The sequence below is a fragment of the Lycorma delicatula genome, chromosome 3 (assembly GCF_047948215.1).
Source record: "Lycorma delicatula isolate Av1 chromosome 3, ASM4794821v1, whole genome shotgun sequence".
In the NCBI taxonomy this organism is placed as follows: domain Eukaryota; kingdom Metazoa; phylum Arthropoda; class Insecta; order Hemiptera; family Fulgoridae; genus Lycorma; species Lycorma delicatula.
The window spans coordinates 201,580,871-201,599,457 of record NC_134457.1 but is presented as its reverse complement, the minus strand read 5'-3'; the positions used below and the strand labels follow the sequence as shown (position 1 = coordinate 201,599,457).

The window sequence follows — 18,587 nt, the reverse complement described above, 5'->3', positions numbered from 1 at the left end:
CTACAGCGTGGGAAACTGTCGTCCGGCATAATCCTCCTTCACGACAACATGGGTCCTCACACTGCTGCCTTAACCAAGAAGATTCAAGATTTTCATTGGGAACTTTTTGATCACCCTCCATGTAGTCCCAACCTTGCACCTAGCAACTACTTCCTCTTCTTGCATTTGAAACATTGGCTTGGTGGTCAATGGTTTGAAAACAATGAAGAACTCAAGACTGCTATTGTCAACTGGTTCAATTTCCAGGGCAAACTTTTATGCAAAGGGGTTAAAGAACTGGTGCAGCATTACAAAAAGTGCTTATAACTGAGTGATTATGTAGAAAAGTGAAACGGATATGTAGTAAACTAAAACTGTAAGAAACCTTTTCTTACAAGTTAATTTTTTTAATGTCCAAACGACCCTTAATGCCTCGTAAAATGTATAACACAGATTACACTAATAAGAAAACAAATGTTTAAAGTTAAACTGTTTTAATGATGAACTTTTCTTGATTCCAACATTTTTTAAAAGTAAAAATTTTTTTCTTGGTACTCTAAAATAACATGTAGTCTATGTTATTTAACATCATGAGTTAGTATATTTTACTAACCCTTTAAAAATGGAATCTTTGAGACTTAATTTTATATTCGAGGTAGATATAATACATAATTAATATAATAGTTTATTAGATATTATTAATATGAACTGCTATATAATAGGCTTAACTCTTAACTATTGTCAGGTCAATTTTGACCCTACAAAGAATATTTTCATTCTTATTACAGTGACTATTTCTAATATGGTAATTCTTTTTCTCACCATAATCAGGGATATCTCAAAAGGTTAATTAAAAATTTCATACATGCTAAAGCTTATTTATTTAAACTGTACAAATATTTTGGCCCATCAGTGATCCAGTGATAACAAGAATATTACGTTTTTAAATTGTTTTAATCGTGAAATCACTTAAATTACAAATTTCTTGTGTTTCTGATAAAATTTGCATTTACTAAATCTTGGTGAATCTCATAAGAATAGTAAAATAACTGAATGAAAATGAAACTACAGGTTATTTTAATCAATTCAAAAATGATTTGAGTGAGCATGTTCAATATTATTTCATCAATGAACAAGACACAGTGAGAAAGTAAGTTCCTGAGAAGAAATTGAAAATGAAGCTTTGTTTAAGGAAAAATATTGATATTAAATAAAATTTTACAAATTTTCTATGAAAATGGCTGCTTTTGTTTTACTTTTCCTAATTTTTTTAAAACTTTTTCATTTAGTTTTAAATTTAATTTAGATTTTCTGTTTTACATTACAAATTTACAAATCTCATAAATGGTGTTAAGACATTTATCACTTGTTTTAATTTTTTGATTAAAATAAAAAAAAAGAAAATATTTTAATTATCGTTTTTGTTCCACATGTCGCCATTTACGCTTTGACTTAAAATGGTAGATCCATGTTTTGTCTCAGTGATGATTCTGTCAAAGAAGACATCACTTACTACAATAAGCAAAATTTTGTTGATGGATATTCAAGCATTTGCTTATACAGCATTATGAATTGATTTGTACAAACTTTATGAAAGTAAGTTACATCTATTGAGGATGATTTCATAAGCAGAACCATGACTAATTTATAGGCCACTTGCCATTTCATCAATAGTCTTGAATATCTTTAACATAGTTCAAAACCATGACACATATGTGCTTAATGTTGTAATCAGTTATAACGTAGACAGGCATAAAGCATCTTCTTCAGGTAACCACTTCAGGTAATCGCTTCTGTAACCAATTTTTAATTTTTCAATCCACTCATGGACATTCATTTATGGTAAAACAATGTTCCCATATTTTTTAAGTCTAATGGATTTCAGCCCTTGATATACCAACAGATTACTAAAAATGGATTTCTAAATGCTACTCTTTTTTTGTGAAAACAGAAAATGAAGTGACCATGGTTAATGCCACATTAACCAACATACATTTGTAATAATGTAACGATCAACTTCAACTCTCTGCAGAAATAAAGCATACCATCTTCATACAAAAATGGCAGTATTGTTAAAAGAAACACGAATGCAAATTCATTATGGATAATTGCTTATATCCTTGCATAAGCTTTTCAAAGATTACATAGATTATTCATTTATTAAAATATTGTAAAATGAAAAATATTTTACATAACATAAAATATCAAGTGAAATTATGTTTTTCTTGTACAGAATAGGTGACCTTAGAAAATGTTTTTACAAAATAACAAATTACTATTAAAACATATTACTCCAGTAGCATGTTATTGTAAGTGAAACAAATCTTAAATTAGAATTCTAGCAAAAACTATAAGAACTTAAATTTTTGGGTCAGATATGATCTGGCTACAGAATTACCATAATAAGTTTTACAATAACATAATAATAACACATTAAAGTGTTAATACAGCCACAGCTGAGTCAACATTTAGTTTTTAACTGTAAATTAAAACCAAAACATTAACTAGTCACTTATACTGTTTTCTAATAAATATCATTCAAACAAACATTGAAAAGTCATAAATTCAGATATAACTAGGATTGAACTTCAGTATAGATAATATTAAAATATCAATATAGAACTGACAACATACATAAGACCTTACCTTTTGAACAAATCAATAAAAAGTAAAAAAAAGGAACCCAAAATTAGGAATCAGGAAAGGTATAATCAGACATTACAAGGAAATTAGGATTATTAAAATTGGAATCGTATCTTCTTACTGAAAACCATAGTAAACATATATAATAAAATATAAATAATAGAATTTTAAATAAAAATAAACTATATTCAATCACAAAAAACCAATTTTGTGAGTGAAATGGGTATTTAACACACAAATTATTACTATAAATGATATGTATATTTTTTAGCATCCTCATAATTACTATATGTTTACAAATATGTTTGAGATTACAAAAAAAAAAAAAAATTAAAAGTCTAATACATGAAATGTATTAATTTCAAAAACACCTTCTATCAAATTTTAATAACTAAATAGTTCTTTCAGAGTATCAGCAAAATATGAAAAAAGTTTGTTGTGCAAACATTACATTATCAAACTTTCTAGATGACTACAATATTACTTAGGTTTCAAGAAACAAACTCCAAGCTACTTTCTGTCTTTACAGATTGCTGCTACATCTAAAAACCAATCGCAATAATATGAAAATGAAATACCATCTTAAAACATGTTATCAGGTGAAAAAGTAACTAACTTTAAAGGAATTACTGATTTTCAAATCTATAAACAGCCATAACAAAGATGTTATGTCAGGTAGGTATATATATGGTATCTTAATTTCATTTTTGAACGCAAGATTTTTTTCAATTAGTGTAGTATTTTTGAGTAAAACAAAATTAGGCAAAAAATCTAATTCAATAAAAAAAATTCCAGCAAAAATGTTGTTCAGACTACCAAGAAGTTTGAATTTATATTCATCATTTATAAACCATAGTAAATACAATGAATATAATTCCATTATTGTAATTTTGATCTGATTATTCTTTTTATCCTAAACAATTTTTAGTACTGAATTTGTTTTTTTACATAAACCTAAACTAATTTTAATTTAATAATTCTTGTCCAAATATCTGTTAGTTACCTGAACAAGGCTGTTTTGAAGGTCACAAAAGATGCTTTCATAAGGATAATATTCTGTTTGGTAAAGCCAACTAAAACCTACTAATTTTCTCCTCTTACTCTTTATATACAAATCAAAATGTGGGCACTGTTTGCATGTATATATATATATATATATATATATATATATATATATATATATATATATTAATACTCGCTGAAAACTCAAGAACCATTCGGTCAATCTGAATGATTATTTTTCCAATGCATTTGTTCCCATGTATTGAAATTTGGGGATGATTACAAAATGAAAAATTATTTAGGTTACCTCATAATTAGGTGAATAGTAAACCATAAACAGACACAACTTGAATCTTGTAGTGTTACTTTTCACAATTACTGTTTAGGACATTAATTCATGTCCTTTAAGAAATAGTTATTGTTATAAAATCAAAACAATCTAAACTTCATTAATTAACAGGATGAATGAGGATGCCCAATTAATTGGCCTCCTAGGTCCACAGGTTTAAACTTCTTGATTAATGCTTGTAGGAACATATAAAAGAAATAGTTTATAAAATAACAGAAAGTTCAAGGAAATCATTAATCAACAGAATTTTGAAAGCATTTGACCATTTTAAGAAAATCCAAGATACTAATAGAAGCTATGATATTTTAAGTTGGACTAGCTTGCAAACAGTGTCTTTAAAATAGGCTAAATTAAACAATTTTAAGTATTAGTAATTAAGATTTTTATTAAGTTTAATCAATTTTTTGTTCAAATTTGATTTTTGAAATGTTACATTTTTTTATTGTATCACTTTGCTAAAACTGAAAGTCTACAAATTGTATAGTTAATTTTTTAAGTTAACTGGCACTTTAAACACTATTTCTTCCAAACATGAAAAGTTTTTTTTTTATAGTGTTGAGTTTTATTTGTTCAATAATAATTCAGATAAAATTTTGAACTCAATTTTTTTTTTAATTCAAATCAAATTAGAGTTAAAACAACATACTTTATAATTGGGTTCCAGAGAAATGAAACATAGAATTAATTAATTCTTAAGAAGAGATTCAGGAAAAATGTTTTGGAGATAAAACTAGAAAACAACATTTTGAACTCATATTTGCATAAGATTTCTTTATTTTGACCTACAGAATGCATTGCTGAAGTATCCAGTTTCCTCATAGGGCATCCAGAATAAAACAGTCAAGCAAACTTAACAATTTTTTTAAGGGAAGGTTGGTAATATTGACACTTAGATAGAAAAGAGACTCCCACAACTGATAGCAATTTAATGACAAAGTAGCAACAGACTGCTCAACAATGTGAGTTGTGGTAGAGTTTTCTGTAACAGTAATTACACAATATTCATTCTGTGGTCATTTTAACATTCCATTTCAGGCTGAAAAAACAAAAAAAATGAATTTGTATGGAATTTTTTATCACCTACTTGTACAGTGTAAAAGAAACCACTGGTGCATACCACAGAACAGCACCTAACACTGACATAGGAAGGCAACACAGACTTTTCACTGCTCAACCACAAAAAATGTTGCTGCCCTGAGTTTACAATAGCAATATAAAAACTCAGCCAAGGATTAGAACTTTTACTTGATTAAATTGTAATAATGATGTCAGATCAAAATGACTAGAAAGAACATGATCTTCTCTGAGAAGAACTTGATAGAATCAAGTAAGAGACAAAACCCATTACCATTTATTAAGCAAAGTGAAAATATAAAAATATTTTTTTAAAGATTTTTTCAAGATTTGATTCAATCTTTATTTTTCCTTCAGCTTTATTGCATCATCTTCACACAAACATTTGGTATAGTGTAAAAAAAAAATGGCAATATTACAGTGACTCCTGCTTAAATGCAAAATTATAAAACAAATTCCTAATATCAGATCTAGCGTCAATATATAACTGATCTAAAATCTGTATGGTTCAGGAAAATAGGACAATATCCCATACTGTCATAGCAATCCCTATGGCTGTTAAGAAATTGTTTTCAAGTCAAGTAATTTCCAGGAAAGGATATATTCTATGGAATATTGGAAGATTTCATATTCCATCACATTTTCCAACCCTGTTAATATATAACTACTATTCTCTTTGTGATTACCTTAATACTGAAGTATATATTAAGAAGTTAAGAGTGAAAACTCAAGGTTATAACACAAAAAAAAATGGTAGAAGCAGTAATATAACACCTGCCTAACAGATTAGAACAATGTAATCTAAGAAAATTTTACTCATATGCTTTTTAAAAAATTGAAGATGAAATAAGTACTCAAATTGTATTAAATTAACTATTTCTATACGACAACAAGAATAAAAGGATTATACCTAAAAAAAGATTGCTCTTGAAACAAATTTTCATAATTATCAAATTTTTTATTTATTTGTTAGTGTTTGTGCCATGTATTTAATTTATTTGTAAAACTGTCATAATAATAATTTTGAATGTTTTAAGTATCTGTGTTTGCTGATACTATAAGTTACCACTTACGTTAAAGTTGGAACTATTTGTAGGTCAATTTGCAAGAAAGCTTCCACTTATTCAATTTTTTCAGTGAAAATAAGTAATATATTAACAAACAAATATTTAACATAAAAACTTTAAATAATTTTGTTTAAAAGTAAGTCATAAAAATACTTACCAATAGCATCTTCATCTGCAAATGTGAGCAAATGAAATATATTTTTACGAACATGATAATCTTTAAGATGATTCATAAGATGTGTCCCATAACCTTTAACTTGCAGTACAGAACTGATGACACAGAATACTATTTCTGTAAAACCTTGTGTAGCAAAAGTTCGAAAACATATTCCTCCAATAGGCCGTTTATCTTTTAACAAAACTAATGTCTTATGTTCTCTGAAAAAAAATCATAATAGTGAATGAATAAATACATTTTAAGTAGCCAAATTTATTTTATAGTCACACAATTTTAATATCAAAATAAACAATATGCTGAAGTAAAATTGCCTAAAATTGTAAAATAAAAAGTTTAAAAAATCTATGTTTCATAAGTTTAAAGTCAATATATTTCTATCAATTTGCATAAATTACTTTTTACGATTGCTTTGTTTGATGATGAAATGAAAACTGTACATTATCCAAAAAGTCTTTCCATGATTACAAAAAACTATTACAGTTACAGCTGTGCGGTTTGTGACAAAAGAAAGAAAAAAATTATTAATTTTTTTTATATTGGTTTGTTGCAGGTAGAGGTCACTGTGATCAGTTTTTTATAAAATGGCATCAATCCAGGAGAAAGCACCATGTGTGTTGTGGTATCACAAGTCGAAATTACCGATTACTGTGCAGCGAAATTTTAGAAGGGAATATGGATGACCAGCACCTGATAGCAAAAGTAACGTTGCATAGTATGCAGATTTTAAAGAGAACCCACCGGGTTGGTCTAGTGGTGAACGCGTCTTCCCAAATCAGCTGATTTGGAAGTCGAGAGTTCCAGCGTTCAAGTCCTAGTAAAGCCAGCTATTTTTACACGGAATTGAATACTAGATCGTGGATACCGGTGTTCTTTGGTGGTTGGGTTTCAATTAACCACACATCTCAGATATGGTTGAACTGAGAATGTACAAGACTACACTTCATTCACACTCATACATATTATTCTCATTCATCCTCTGAAGTATTATCTAAACGGTAGTTACTGGAGGCTAAACAGGAAAAAGAAAGATTTTAGGGAGTATGGAAGTGTAGTCGACCTTCCTCGAATAGGGTGACCATCCATTAGTGAAGAGAAGGTTGAGTTGTGCAGCAAGCATTTCTACATAGCCTCAACAAATCTACCAGTCATGCATCTCATGAACTAGGGATTACCAGAAACTAAGGTTGCACTCATATAAAGTTCAGATATTGCAACATCTACAGTCAGATGATTGCCCTCATTGTGCTGCCTTTGCGACCAAGATTTTTCAACAGATTGGTAATGACAATAAGTACTTGCAGCATATGTGTTTTATAAACGAGGCTACTTTCAACACCTCAGGGAAAGAAAACAGGCATAATATGAGAATATGGAGCTCAGAAAATCTGTATTTTACCAGGGAAAAAATTAAGAGATATCCCCTAAAGTGAATGTGTGGTGCAGTTTGATGCACAACAGAATCATTGGTCCCTTCTTTTTCAATGAGCAATCAATAACAGCTAACATTTACCTGGATATGCTGCAACACTTTACTACATCTGAACCAACTGACTTGTGACCTTGGGTGGTTTTCCAGCAGGATGGCGCACTACCACATTTGGGATTACTAGTTCAAGATTTTCTGAATGAATCATTTCATGGCAGATGGACTGGATGCAACGGTCCCACTTCCTGGTCACCATGATCACCAGACATAACTCCCTTAGACGTTTTCCTCTGGGATTATGTTAAGAACAGAGTCTATGCAACACCTACACCTGATCTGGACACATTGAGAAGAGAATAACTAAAGCTGTTGCTAGTGTTACCAAAGAAATGTTGTCTAACGCATAGTATGAAATTGATTTTATTGGTTAGACATTCTACAAGTAACAAAAGGCGCACATGTTGAAGTTTACTGACATGGTAAGAAAACTTGATAATTTTTTTTCTTTTTCCACAAACTGCACAGCTGTAATTGTAATAGCTTTTTGTAATCATGGAAAGACTTTATGGACATCCTGTATTCTTGATAATATTAAGTAAGTAAATGATATTTAACAATAAGTTATCAGATCACTGAGCAAAATTTTACCATCCACAATTTACAGGAAAACTCAGGCAGAAAAACAAAGATGATTTATAGCAGATATGACAACTTCTACATTGTTAATGCAGTCAAAGTTATGAAGGTTACATATGCTCAGCAATCATTATAAGCTTGAAATTTATGTTCTAATCTCAGAACAAATTACTCTTAAAAAAACAACAATTAAGAGGTTTTTTAAGAGTGTTTCAATCTTGAAGGATAATCAGATAAGTTCAAAGGATGCAAGGCAAATAAGAAAGAAAGAAAGGAGATAAAACATGTATACTACATAAAGAAAAAAAAATATCTGAAATTAAAATTACAAAAGAAACAAATAAATGACAAAACAATTTTTATGCAATTTTGATATATGAAGGCAAACATAACTAACAATAATATATTAAAAAATTATGAAAATAAATTTGCTGAATTTTGCTTATGTGTATCAATAATAATAATAAAAGATAACATAAAAGAGAAAATATGTGTCCTAGTTTGAGAATGCCTAATTAATTTAGGCAATACATTAATAAATATTTAAGCACATCATGTTAATAATTGTTTATTAGATAACCAAACAATTGCAAGCAATCCGATATGAAGCTTAAGTGAATCTTGAAAGTGGCACAACCATTGTTTAGAATAACAAGCATTCTGCACCAAGCCAACTAAGAAAAGTGGGGAATAGTGTTTTCTGTTGATGTCTTCTTTGCCATTCTGAATATTCTGTTGTCTATCAGTATGACAAGCCCATCGAACTGCAGACGACATTCAGTCCTACAAGAAAATATTCACTCCAATCAGCATAAGCCATATTGCAATAACATAAACCATTGTTTATAATAATTTATATTTTATTGCTCATATTTTTATAACATAAGAGAATACCATCATTAGTCTTACAGAAAGCATCTCTGACTAGTGTTTCTTATACCCGAGATTTTTATGTGTCAGTCATAAAAGAAGACAAATACTGTGGAATAAAAAAGTAATGTAAAGGGGGACACTATTAATTAAAAATCAATGACTTCATTATGAATTAAAATTAGAAGTACAAATTTTTAATTAATATGAAGCATAAATTTTTAATTAAAAAAAAAAATGCAATAAAACAATTGTATAAAGAAATTCACAAACATTTAAAGAAATTTGATATATCAAAACACAATCAAGGTTTAAATAGGCAATAAATAAATAAAATAATCAGCTCTGGTGTTATCAAATAATAATTTTGATTTTATCAAAATATAAATAAGTTAAACTGATTTTCAGAGTGAAAATATTTAAAGTGATAAGTTTTATTTATTTACAAGAAACTGGAAATAACTTTTTATGTACAATTATATCAAACTGTTAATTAAGGTGAAAACAAGTATGAAACAGTAATAATTAATCTTGCTTTAAACCAATAGCAACCTTCTGAAAAAAATTAATAAAATTCTGGCAAAAGATCAGCAATATAAAAGACAAACAATATGGAAGATATAGCAAGCATTCAATGACAATGCTACGAGGTATACACAAGTAAAAACAGCATAATCATTCTAAAAGTGAATCAACATTGATGAAAAGTAGCATTCTGATGACAGGTAAAGAATAGCATGCAAGGGAGATGCTAGCAATTTTTTTTTATTTCCATTATTCTGTACATTATGAATGTAATTCAGAAGACAATAGTTAATACTAAAAGAAGCTCTCCTCTGTTCATGGTGATCACTGCACGACCAAATAAACAGAGATCATGAAATTGTAAACTCCATCAAGACAATACTGTCTATTTCTTGCATCAAATCCAAAACTTTTAAACTAAACACGTAATTTTTCAGATTTGCTAATGTACCCTATTCTTAAACTGTGATTCTTCATTACTCCTAACCTGAAAGTGCGCCTAAAGAGTTTTTATTTCAGAGCTTTGTGTTATGATAGTCACTTGGTAAAACTATCTGTTAAATTTCTACTGCGAGGTTAACAAAAAGTAATTTATAGACAAGAAAATTTGATTTAATGTTGCTTTAGAGAGGTTTTATAATTATTTAAAGCTAATCAAACAATGAGGTGAAAGTATGTTGCTTATAAGCAATAATTTTATAACACATCTGGAAACTAACAGCAAAAACATGATGATAAGAAGATATGAGCAGGATTGGTTCTTAAAAGGATTTTAAGAACCAATCCTTGTACAAGGTTTGACAGAATAATTGTTGTAACAGTCAAGCAGTATCATCTATCTGGTGATCTAGTTATAATCATGTAAATAACATTGTTTGTAAAATTAATGTATGCATAAACCTCAACCTAACAGAGCTGATTGTAGCAATTGCTAAACACTGTAGATCGTCATGTGAACTTTATAAAAATTTAAAGCTGTATTAATATTAAATTTTATGTGAAAATCAGCAAAACTGCTACTGAAATATTGGAGTTGTTAACAGTGGCATTTGTTAACAGTTAATTTAAACGCTCTGAAAAGTTCAAGAGTCTTTTGAGTATCATAATATATTCAAAGATAGACGAAGTGTGAATAAATATTCAAGAACTGGGCAACTAAACTTGTTCACCGGGCAACTAAATCTACTTGTTCACAAATTTATGGTTTCTGCCTGTCTCATAATTAAAGACCTATACTGAAAGGACAAAGATTATCTGACATTATTGATTCCAGCAAAATGTACAATGATTGCTGGAAAGAAGTTTCATATCTGGTCCTAGAAATTGGAACATCAACTAAACCAGTGTAAGATATACAAAAGAAGAAGATTGCAGCCAATAATATAAAGTTCCAAATACATAATTTTAACATGTCAATTGCAGAAATTAAATTGCCATTAATTAAAATTCTGAAAACTTATTTATACTTACGGATCAAATAATAATCTGGATATATATTCCATAGGCATGCGAGGAAGATGATGTGAAAACACACTTTGCAACTCCATTAACCACAACATTGTCTTTTTTGATACTTTTTGTGTTAAAGAGTTACCAATAAGATGGAATTCAATAATCTTACCAGCCTCTTGCTCTTTTACACATTCATCTCTTGGTTTTCTTAAATGACTGTCTTGAAATACAACCTCAAAGAAAAAGATTAAGAGAATAGGTATTAATAAAGCCAAAAACCTCACAAAGTAAAATAAACAAAATATAATTGTACTCAAAACACCAAATAAATAACAAAAAAAAAAAATACAATTTTCAGTTAAATTTTTTTTGCTTAGTTAATTTTAATTAGTTACTCACAGCTAATGTGAAGGTGAATAAAATATTTCCTGGAATTTTTCTTTAAATTTCAATTAATCAATAAGAAAATTTTTAAGTCACTTTTCTACATAATTTCATAATTTAGACACAACTTTCCATTGAATTTTCTATTTTCCACAGCTCACTGTTGAGCCAAAAATGTTTTGTCCCAATGAAATAATTGATATTTGAAAGGATTTTTCTTCAAATTGTATTTGGACTCTTCTAAGAAATGTTAAAGGTTTAATACCTTCATTGTGAGAACTTTGATAATGAATAATAATGCATTGTATATTGAGGTGAGGGTATCACTTCTTCACTCAATGCTATTAATAAAATGTGAGACTCACACGACGAGCACAGGAGAGGATCACACTGCAATCGGTTCACTGTATGAGCCAATCGGTTTGAATTAGTCACATTGCAATTGGTTTACTACATGAACCACTGTATGAAAATTCCAGTTTATTTGATCCACCCTCATTTATTCATATTCCTACATGCTCAAAATGTTAGAAATGCTTTCCAAATGTTATAATTTAGAACGAAATGTATGCTAAGAAAAAAGTATTTTTTAAATATATTATTCTGGGACAAGTTGCATCTCCTTTGAAACACATCTTCTTTTTTCAATATACTTACCATAGACCTCATTGCATTTATTGAAACTGGAATGAGTTCTTTATTTATGCTACCAGAAGTCTTCTGTCTAGTCTCTTACTCATGTCAACCACCACTGCTTGGATTTAGTCAACATCACATAAAGTTTTTAAAGCCATATTTTCGTTCAACTTCATAAACAAGAAATAGTTGTTTCATATAAGGTCTGGACTTAGCAAAGGATGGACTGACCAAAACATCCTTTAAAAAGTCTACAATAATTTCTGTCTAACACTAGCACTATGTATGCACATTATTCACAGTTGTGAATGACTCTTCTCTGTTTTGCATTATCTGCTGCATTTTTTTATAGTCTTATACCAAAGAATCAGCTTTCAAAATGTCATGGTACTGCATTTCAATAGCAGTTTCTTTTTTTACTCAAAGGACACAAATGACAGTTTATCAAGCACTTGGCAAGATCTAACCTAAAATAATCATTTTAAAATAGAAAGAGCAAGCAAAACAATGCTGCCGATTGAGAATGTAGTAAATGCTAGACACCTGCTGAATATTAAACCCAGTACCAGCTGAAAAGATGTTAATCATCATAATCAATATAAAAATAAAAAAAATTGTAATAATAGCAACTTACATTAGCATTTTGTACATTCTGAGGATCATTAATAGTAGCTATTATTTCAGCAACAGTCTCATTTGGTATAGGATCCACTGGCTCTGTTATATCTACACGCTTTCTTTTTGGCTCAGGAGATCTTTTATCACTAAAATAAAGAATAACCAATTACAAATAAAAGTCATCAAATGGAGATCTGGTAGCATTATTCATAATCAAGATGAATACTTACAGACACCACAAAAGTTTTGGCTGGGCAAGACTTTTCATCAGTAAAGCTTGGGTCTCTGTTGAAGTGATTCTTTAGAAATTTATAAGAGTGAATATTTGAGCTGATTAATGAAAAATCATTGATCAGTAATACCCTGCTCTTATTCTGGACAAAGATACTCCGATCTACCAACAAATTCCAAGAGGGATAGACAAAAAGCCTGGAGGAGACTTGAAACATTTTTATGGATAAGCTTATTTTGCAATCCCTATATAAATAGATCATCTTTTTTTCTAATCACCCCTTTACCATAACTCTGGTCCCTTGCTTATCTGGGCATTAAAAGTTTTTGTCAAATACCCAGTGGATTCAAGCCAAGGATATTGGGACTAACAGAATTAGTGTGCCCCTGGTATATGTAGTTTGATAGGGAAAACTCTTTCCATGCAGCCATAGAGGAATTAGAAAACCAGATAAGAAATATATGCATTTTACAAAATAAACAAAAGGTCAATTGATAATAATAATGAAATAACTGGCAAAAAAAGGTTGTACAGAATATAAATGTTAATTAACTGAACTTATTTAAAATTTCAGATATTTGATTAATAAACAATTTACAAAAAAAAGAAAAGAAAACTGTAATATCTATTGTTAGTTAAACATTAGATTCAATATTAAATATGTATATTTTTAGGTTCAATATATTATATTTTCAATATTGTATATTATTTCAGCACTCGAGATCTTCCAGTCCTTACACCATTAGGAGCTCAAAATGTTTAATTATAAATAACAATAAAAAAAAGTTGGCAACGTAACTGCTCAAATTTCTCTGCATGAAAAAGTGGAACTGTATTTAAAAAACTGGTTTTTCAAACATTTAAAAATTTTCCCTTATAGATGTTTTCAGTTTAACTATTACTAAAAAAAAAAAAAATAATTTAAATATGTACTATTTAAACATTACATATTTTTTTAAGAAAGGTTTTTAACTGCCTAACCAAAAAATTGAAAAAATCTGCAAATCTCCCCTCACCACTTGGAAAATTTGTGCAAAAATTTAGTATGATGATGAATGTCCCATACATAAATACCTATTGACCAAATCTGAACAAAATCTGTTTATCCAGTCTGAAGATACTTAGCAAAAAGCAGTGCGACAAACATATATACTTAAATCATGAAAAATGTTTTCGGTCTTAATGTTTCTTAGGATATGAAATGCTGTGATTGTTAAAAACCCAGTAGGTAGTTTTTTGACTGATACCGTAGCTTCCCTTATAAATAGCTGTATGTATAGCCAGAAAAATAAAGTCTTGACTAATTATATTAAATAATACAGTATTAATATTAATTACAGTTAACACAAAAATTATAATTTAAAGAAATAGCATCTAATTATACAGTAAGTATATTAAAATTTTATGTTTTCAGACTTTATATTAGAAATGTAAAATAACTAACTATAACTAAATATTTTGAAATTTCAAACTATAGTTTGAAATTTCTCTTATTGTAAGTTAATTATTAAGAGAAATTTCGACTGTTACAGTTTATGTAACTGACAATTTACTTAAATCAGAATAATTTTAGGAAAACTGTTAAATTACTAATTTGACAACAGTTAGTTATGCATTGTTCATCAGTTTATGTTTGAATTTAAATTTGCAAACATAATGCTTTTCTAATTGTTTTATTATTATTATTTTATTGCGATTATTTTCACCTCCAACTATTTTATAATTTATTTTTAATAAAAGTTATAATTAAAAATCATGAGTGAAAATAAGTTAAGAACAAAAGACATCTCTCCAACAGTGAGTTCTGTTTCTTTATTCTACCTGCTGGTGGTTAATTTAATTAAAATTGAAATTGATAATCAATAAAATAAGAATGGAATTTATGTTTGTATTATTAAATACATTATACCTAAATATACATATAAGATGGTTCAGGGGTAAAGGAGAAAGTTTAAAAAAAAATCATTATAATACATCTTTATTACGATATAGATTCTGAGCCCTATTTCACACGTACAACATACATCATTTGATTGTACATATCACTTTAAACAATGTACAAAGGTACAGTATTAGAAGATCAACTCTAACATAATTTTTGTAAAAATGAATGACTGAATTTAAACTAAAACAAGATATATAAAATATAACACACCCATCAATGGTTCGTGGTTTTTTTCTGATTCCTGGACTAAGATTAACAGTTGTGAAACCTCCAGAAGAATTTTTATCACCAACTGGTACATTTACTTTTTCAAACTCACCAACACGACGTACAGCTGGAGAACCTAAAGTAAAAATTTACTTTCCTTAATAAACTTATTATAAAATTATAAGAATCTTACTACAAATACTTTTACATTTATGAATAAATCTAATAAGCAATATGTTAAAAATGATAAAATTACTCATTTAAATTTTTTTTTTTGTTTTGATATGTTGCAGCAGTACTATTTAGTTAAAATATTAAATACAGGAACAGTTTTCTTTTTATATATATTGGTAAATGGCTGAGTATTTGCTAATATATTTTTTATCCTTTTTAAAATTTTTTTTATTATCTTCATTAACCTTTTGCAGAGAGCTCTGCTTTTTCATAACAGATTTTTATTATAAAGACCTATTTGTTTTTTTTTGTTTTTTTGGCACATAACGAAGGTTTGTTATTAGCATCCAAAATCAATGATTTTATAACATATAAAATGATTTTGTAACAACATGCAATACATATAACAGTATATAAACTAAATTAAAATTAACAAACAAACAGCACAATAATACAGGAAAATATGAAAAGTTAAAGCACAATATAAAACACTTAAAAAACAATTATTAATTAATTATACTATTATTAAATAATTGAAAACAGATGTCTGACTTTTAAGAAATAACAAGGTATTCGATGACATCCTCAGATTGTTTCCTACACTATCTCAGATGATAGCTCCTAATTTAAATTTTCGATACAATGTTGCATAACAGACGCAATTCACAAGGATATGGTGTAAAAATTCCACCTTGGACTACAAATTAATTAATAAACATGATAAAACTGACCCTCAAAAACACTAAGTCAAAGGTAAATTTCACAGATGAGCTCTTGGAACCAATTGAGATCAAAAAAGGACTGTGCCAAGGCGATGGGCTCTCACTGCTATTATTCAGCTGTGCTCTAGAAATGGTAATGAGAGAATAGCTCAAAAAATGACCCTAAAAAGTAAAAATAGGTCAAAAAATCAAAACAAACTGTCTTGGTTTTGCCGACAACTTGGCACTGCTAGCAACAATACTGACAAAGCTATATCACAGATATTAGAAATTCAAAAGATGGCAAATAAAATTGGCCTCAAAAAAACACAACACACAATTAAAAGTAATCATAAAGAATAATAAAATCAAAATAGTAAACTAATTTAAATATTTAATAGGTTGTAATAATAACAAACAACCTAAACAAAAAACCTTGACACAAATAAGAAGAAATAAACTAGCTACAGCTTAAAAATTAATCCTGAACACTTACAATAAAAAATGCTTATCAATAAGCACAAAATTAAGACACAACACAGTTACAAAACTCGAAGCTACTTATGCAGTACAAACACTCTTCCAACTGAATGAACACTCAAAGGCAGACAGACTCCATAATATTGGAAAAACTTGCATGAATAAAAAGTACCAGAAAGATGGGTACAGTGGATTGTGCCCAATAAAGTCGAGTACAAAGTTAAGAACCCATCACTGATACTATATGTAAGAGGAGTCTAGGATTCTTTGGACACATCTTAAGGATGCAAGATTCAAGACTTTTGAAATCACTAGTACAGTACAATCTCGACTTGAAAAACACCAAGACAGGATGCAGATGGATCAGATAAATAAGAGAAGATCTGAAGGAAATTGGCCTTATACCAGAATACACCACAGATAAGATAAAATTAAACAAGGAAATTAAGAACAAAAACACTTGCTTCACAATTACAACACGAACATGTTCAAGATTAGAAAGGGCAAAAAGATCAGAATGTATGAAAATGTACTGGGAGGACAGCAAGGCCCAAACAGTCCCATCGAAGAGACTTGAATAATGGACTGAATAAAGTGATCCATGCAGTCATAAAAGATAATAATAAAAAAAAGAGAAACATATTATTGTTTTCCATTTCTAATGAACAATATTTTTATGAAAATATTGAGTTGCACATTATTAATAGCACATTATAAACTATTAGTATACTATTAATATAAATTACATATTTACATTAAAACTTCATTAAAATCTCTCTTCCTGTCACTGTTATCCCTTCCATTCATTAATTAATTTTTCTTGTAAATAGAAGCTACTATTAAGTAATCTTGTAAGTTTTAAAAATGATATTAACTGATTTTTTAACATTGCTTTCACAGAGTACTTAATGCATTATGTTTAAAATTCTCTAAAATGGGATTTTTATATACATATCCTTAACATCATACAAAACAGAAATGACAACATGACTTCACTCTGAAATTCAAGGAACTCCACCAAACCATCTATGACAAAAGGGGGCCTGGGAATATCTCTTGGCGAAGAAATTCCAGGCCTTCATCACTGCTTATGCTTCTATTCTTCATTACAGCGACCTCTCTGTCTAATTTTTTCATCACTAAAAATTCAAAACCCTGATTTTTTTTATCCACACTAATCCACTCTCAATATTTCATTTAACTATATTTTTACCTCCAGATAGTAACTCACTAATTCAGTTGATTTGAAGGAATTTTTTTCTCTGCCACCGAAATTTTCATTATCCTTAGAGACATTAGGGAAAATCTTTTCCAAAATAATAATAATAATAATTGTACTTATTGACTTATTACAATATAATTTGACATTCCTAGGCCTTTTGAATTTCTTAACTGCATCCAGGACCACAAAATCTTTCTACAATGTTTCCAAATCACATCCCTTACCAAAAATCACATCCCTTTTATAAAAATTTCTCTCTCAGGATTTAATTAGATCACTAGGGTCTGATGTTATGTTATCTAGAAATAAAACCATGTACAGAAAAACCTTTAGATTTACAATAATCTCAAAAATTAAAGCATAAAATGTTTCTCAAAGCAATTTTGGAAAATTACATGGTCCACTTAGTTCCTTTTTGTATATAATAATTTAAAATAACTAGCAGCTGGGACATAGTGTTCCTCTCTGTTTGGTCAGACTCACCGTCTATTTTTTAACAAAATGCATAATTTTTTTACAAGAATTCTAGTGTTTTTGTTAACAAACAATATCAAAAGATATCAGTTTTGTCAGCATCTTGGTATGATCTAGTAGATTTTTAAATGACATTAATTTCTGAAACTGTTTATAAAGTTAAATAACTAATTCCTTATTTGTATCCAATCCAGAAATAGGAATCTTTTATGCACTTTGGGTTAAAAGTACCAAAGAAACTTTCAATTTCTTACAGTTTTTTAAGCTGTTAAAAACAGTCCAGCAGTTCCCAAGTTGTGTATTCCTTCCAAGA

General features: G+C 28.7%; 1 protein-coding gene across 5 annotated transcripts in view; it reads right to left on the bottom strand.

Moving 5' to 3' along the window:
- Gcn5 (Gcn5 acetyltransferase) overlaps nt 1-18,587 on the bottom strand; it is a 59,640-nt gene that overhangs the window by 26,823 nt on the left and 14,230 nt on the right. For all 5 annotated transcript variants that reach the window (XR_012755824.1, XR_012755823.1, XM_075361371.1 and 2 more), the window contains exons 8-11: nt 15,227-15,359; nt 12,856-12,985; nt 11,220-11,434; nt 6,272-6,492 (exon numbers count right to left, since the gene is read on the bottom strand). Coding sequence is in view for 3 of the 5 variants with exons in the window: in XM_075361371.1 (XP_075217486.1) it covers nt 6,272-6,492; nt 11,220-11,434; nt 12,856-12,985; nt 15,227-15,359 (699 nt within the window). In the remaining 2 variants the exon portion in view is untranslated. The remainder of the gene's footprint in view (nt 1-6,271; nt 6,493-11,219; nt 11,435-12,855; nt 12,986-15,226; nt 15,360-18,587) is intronic.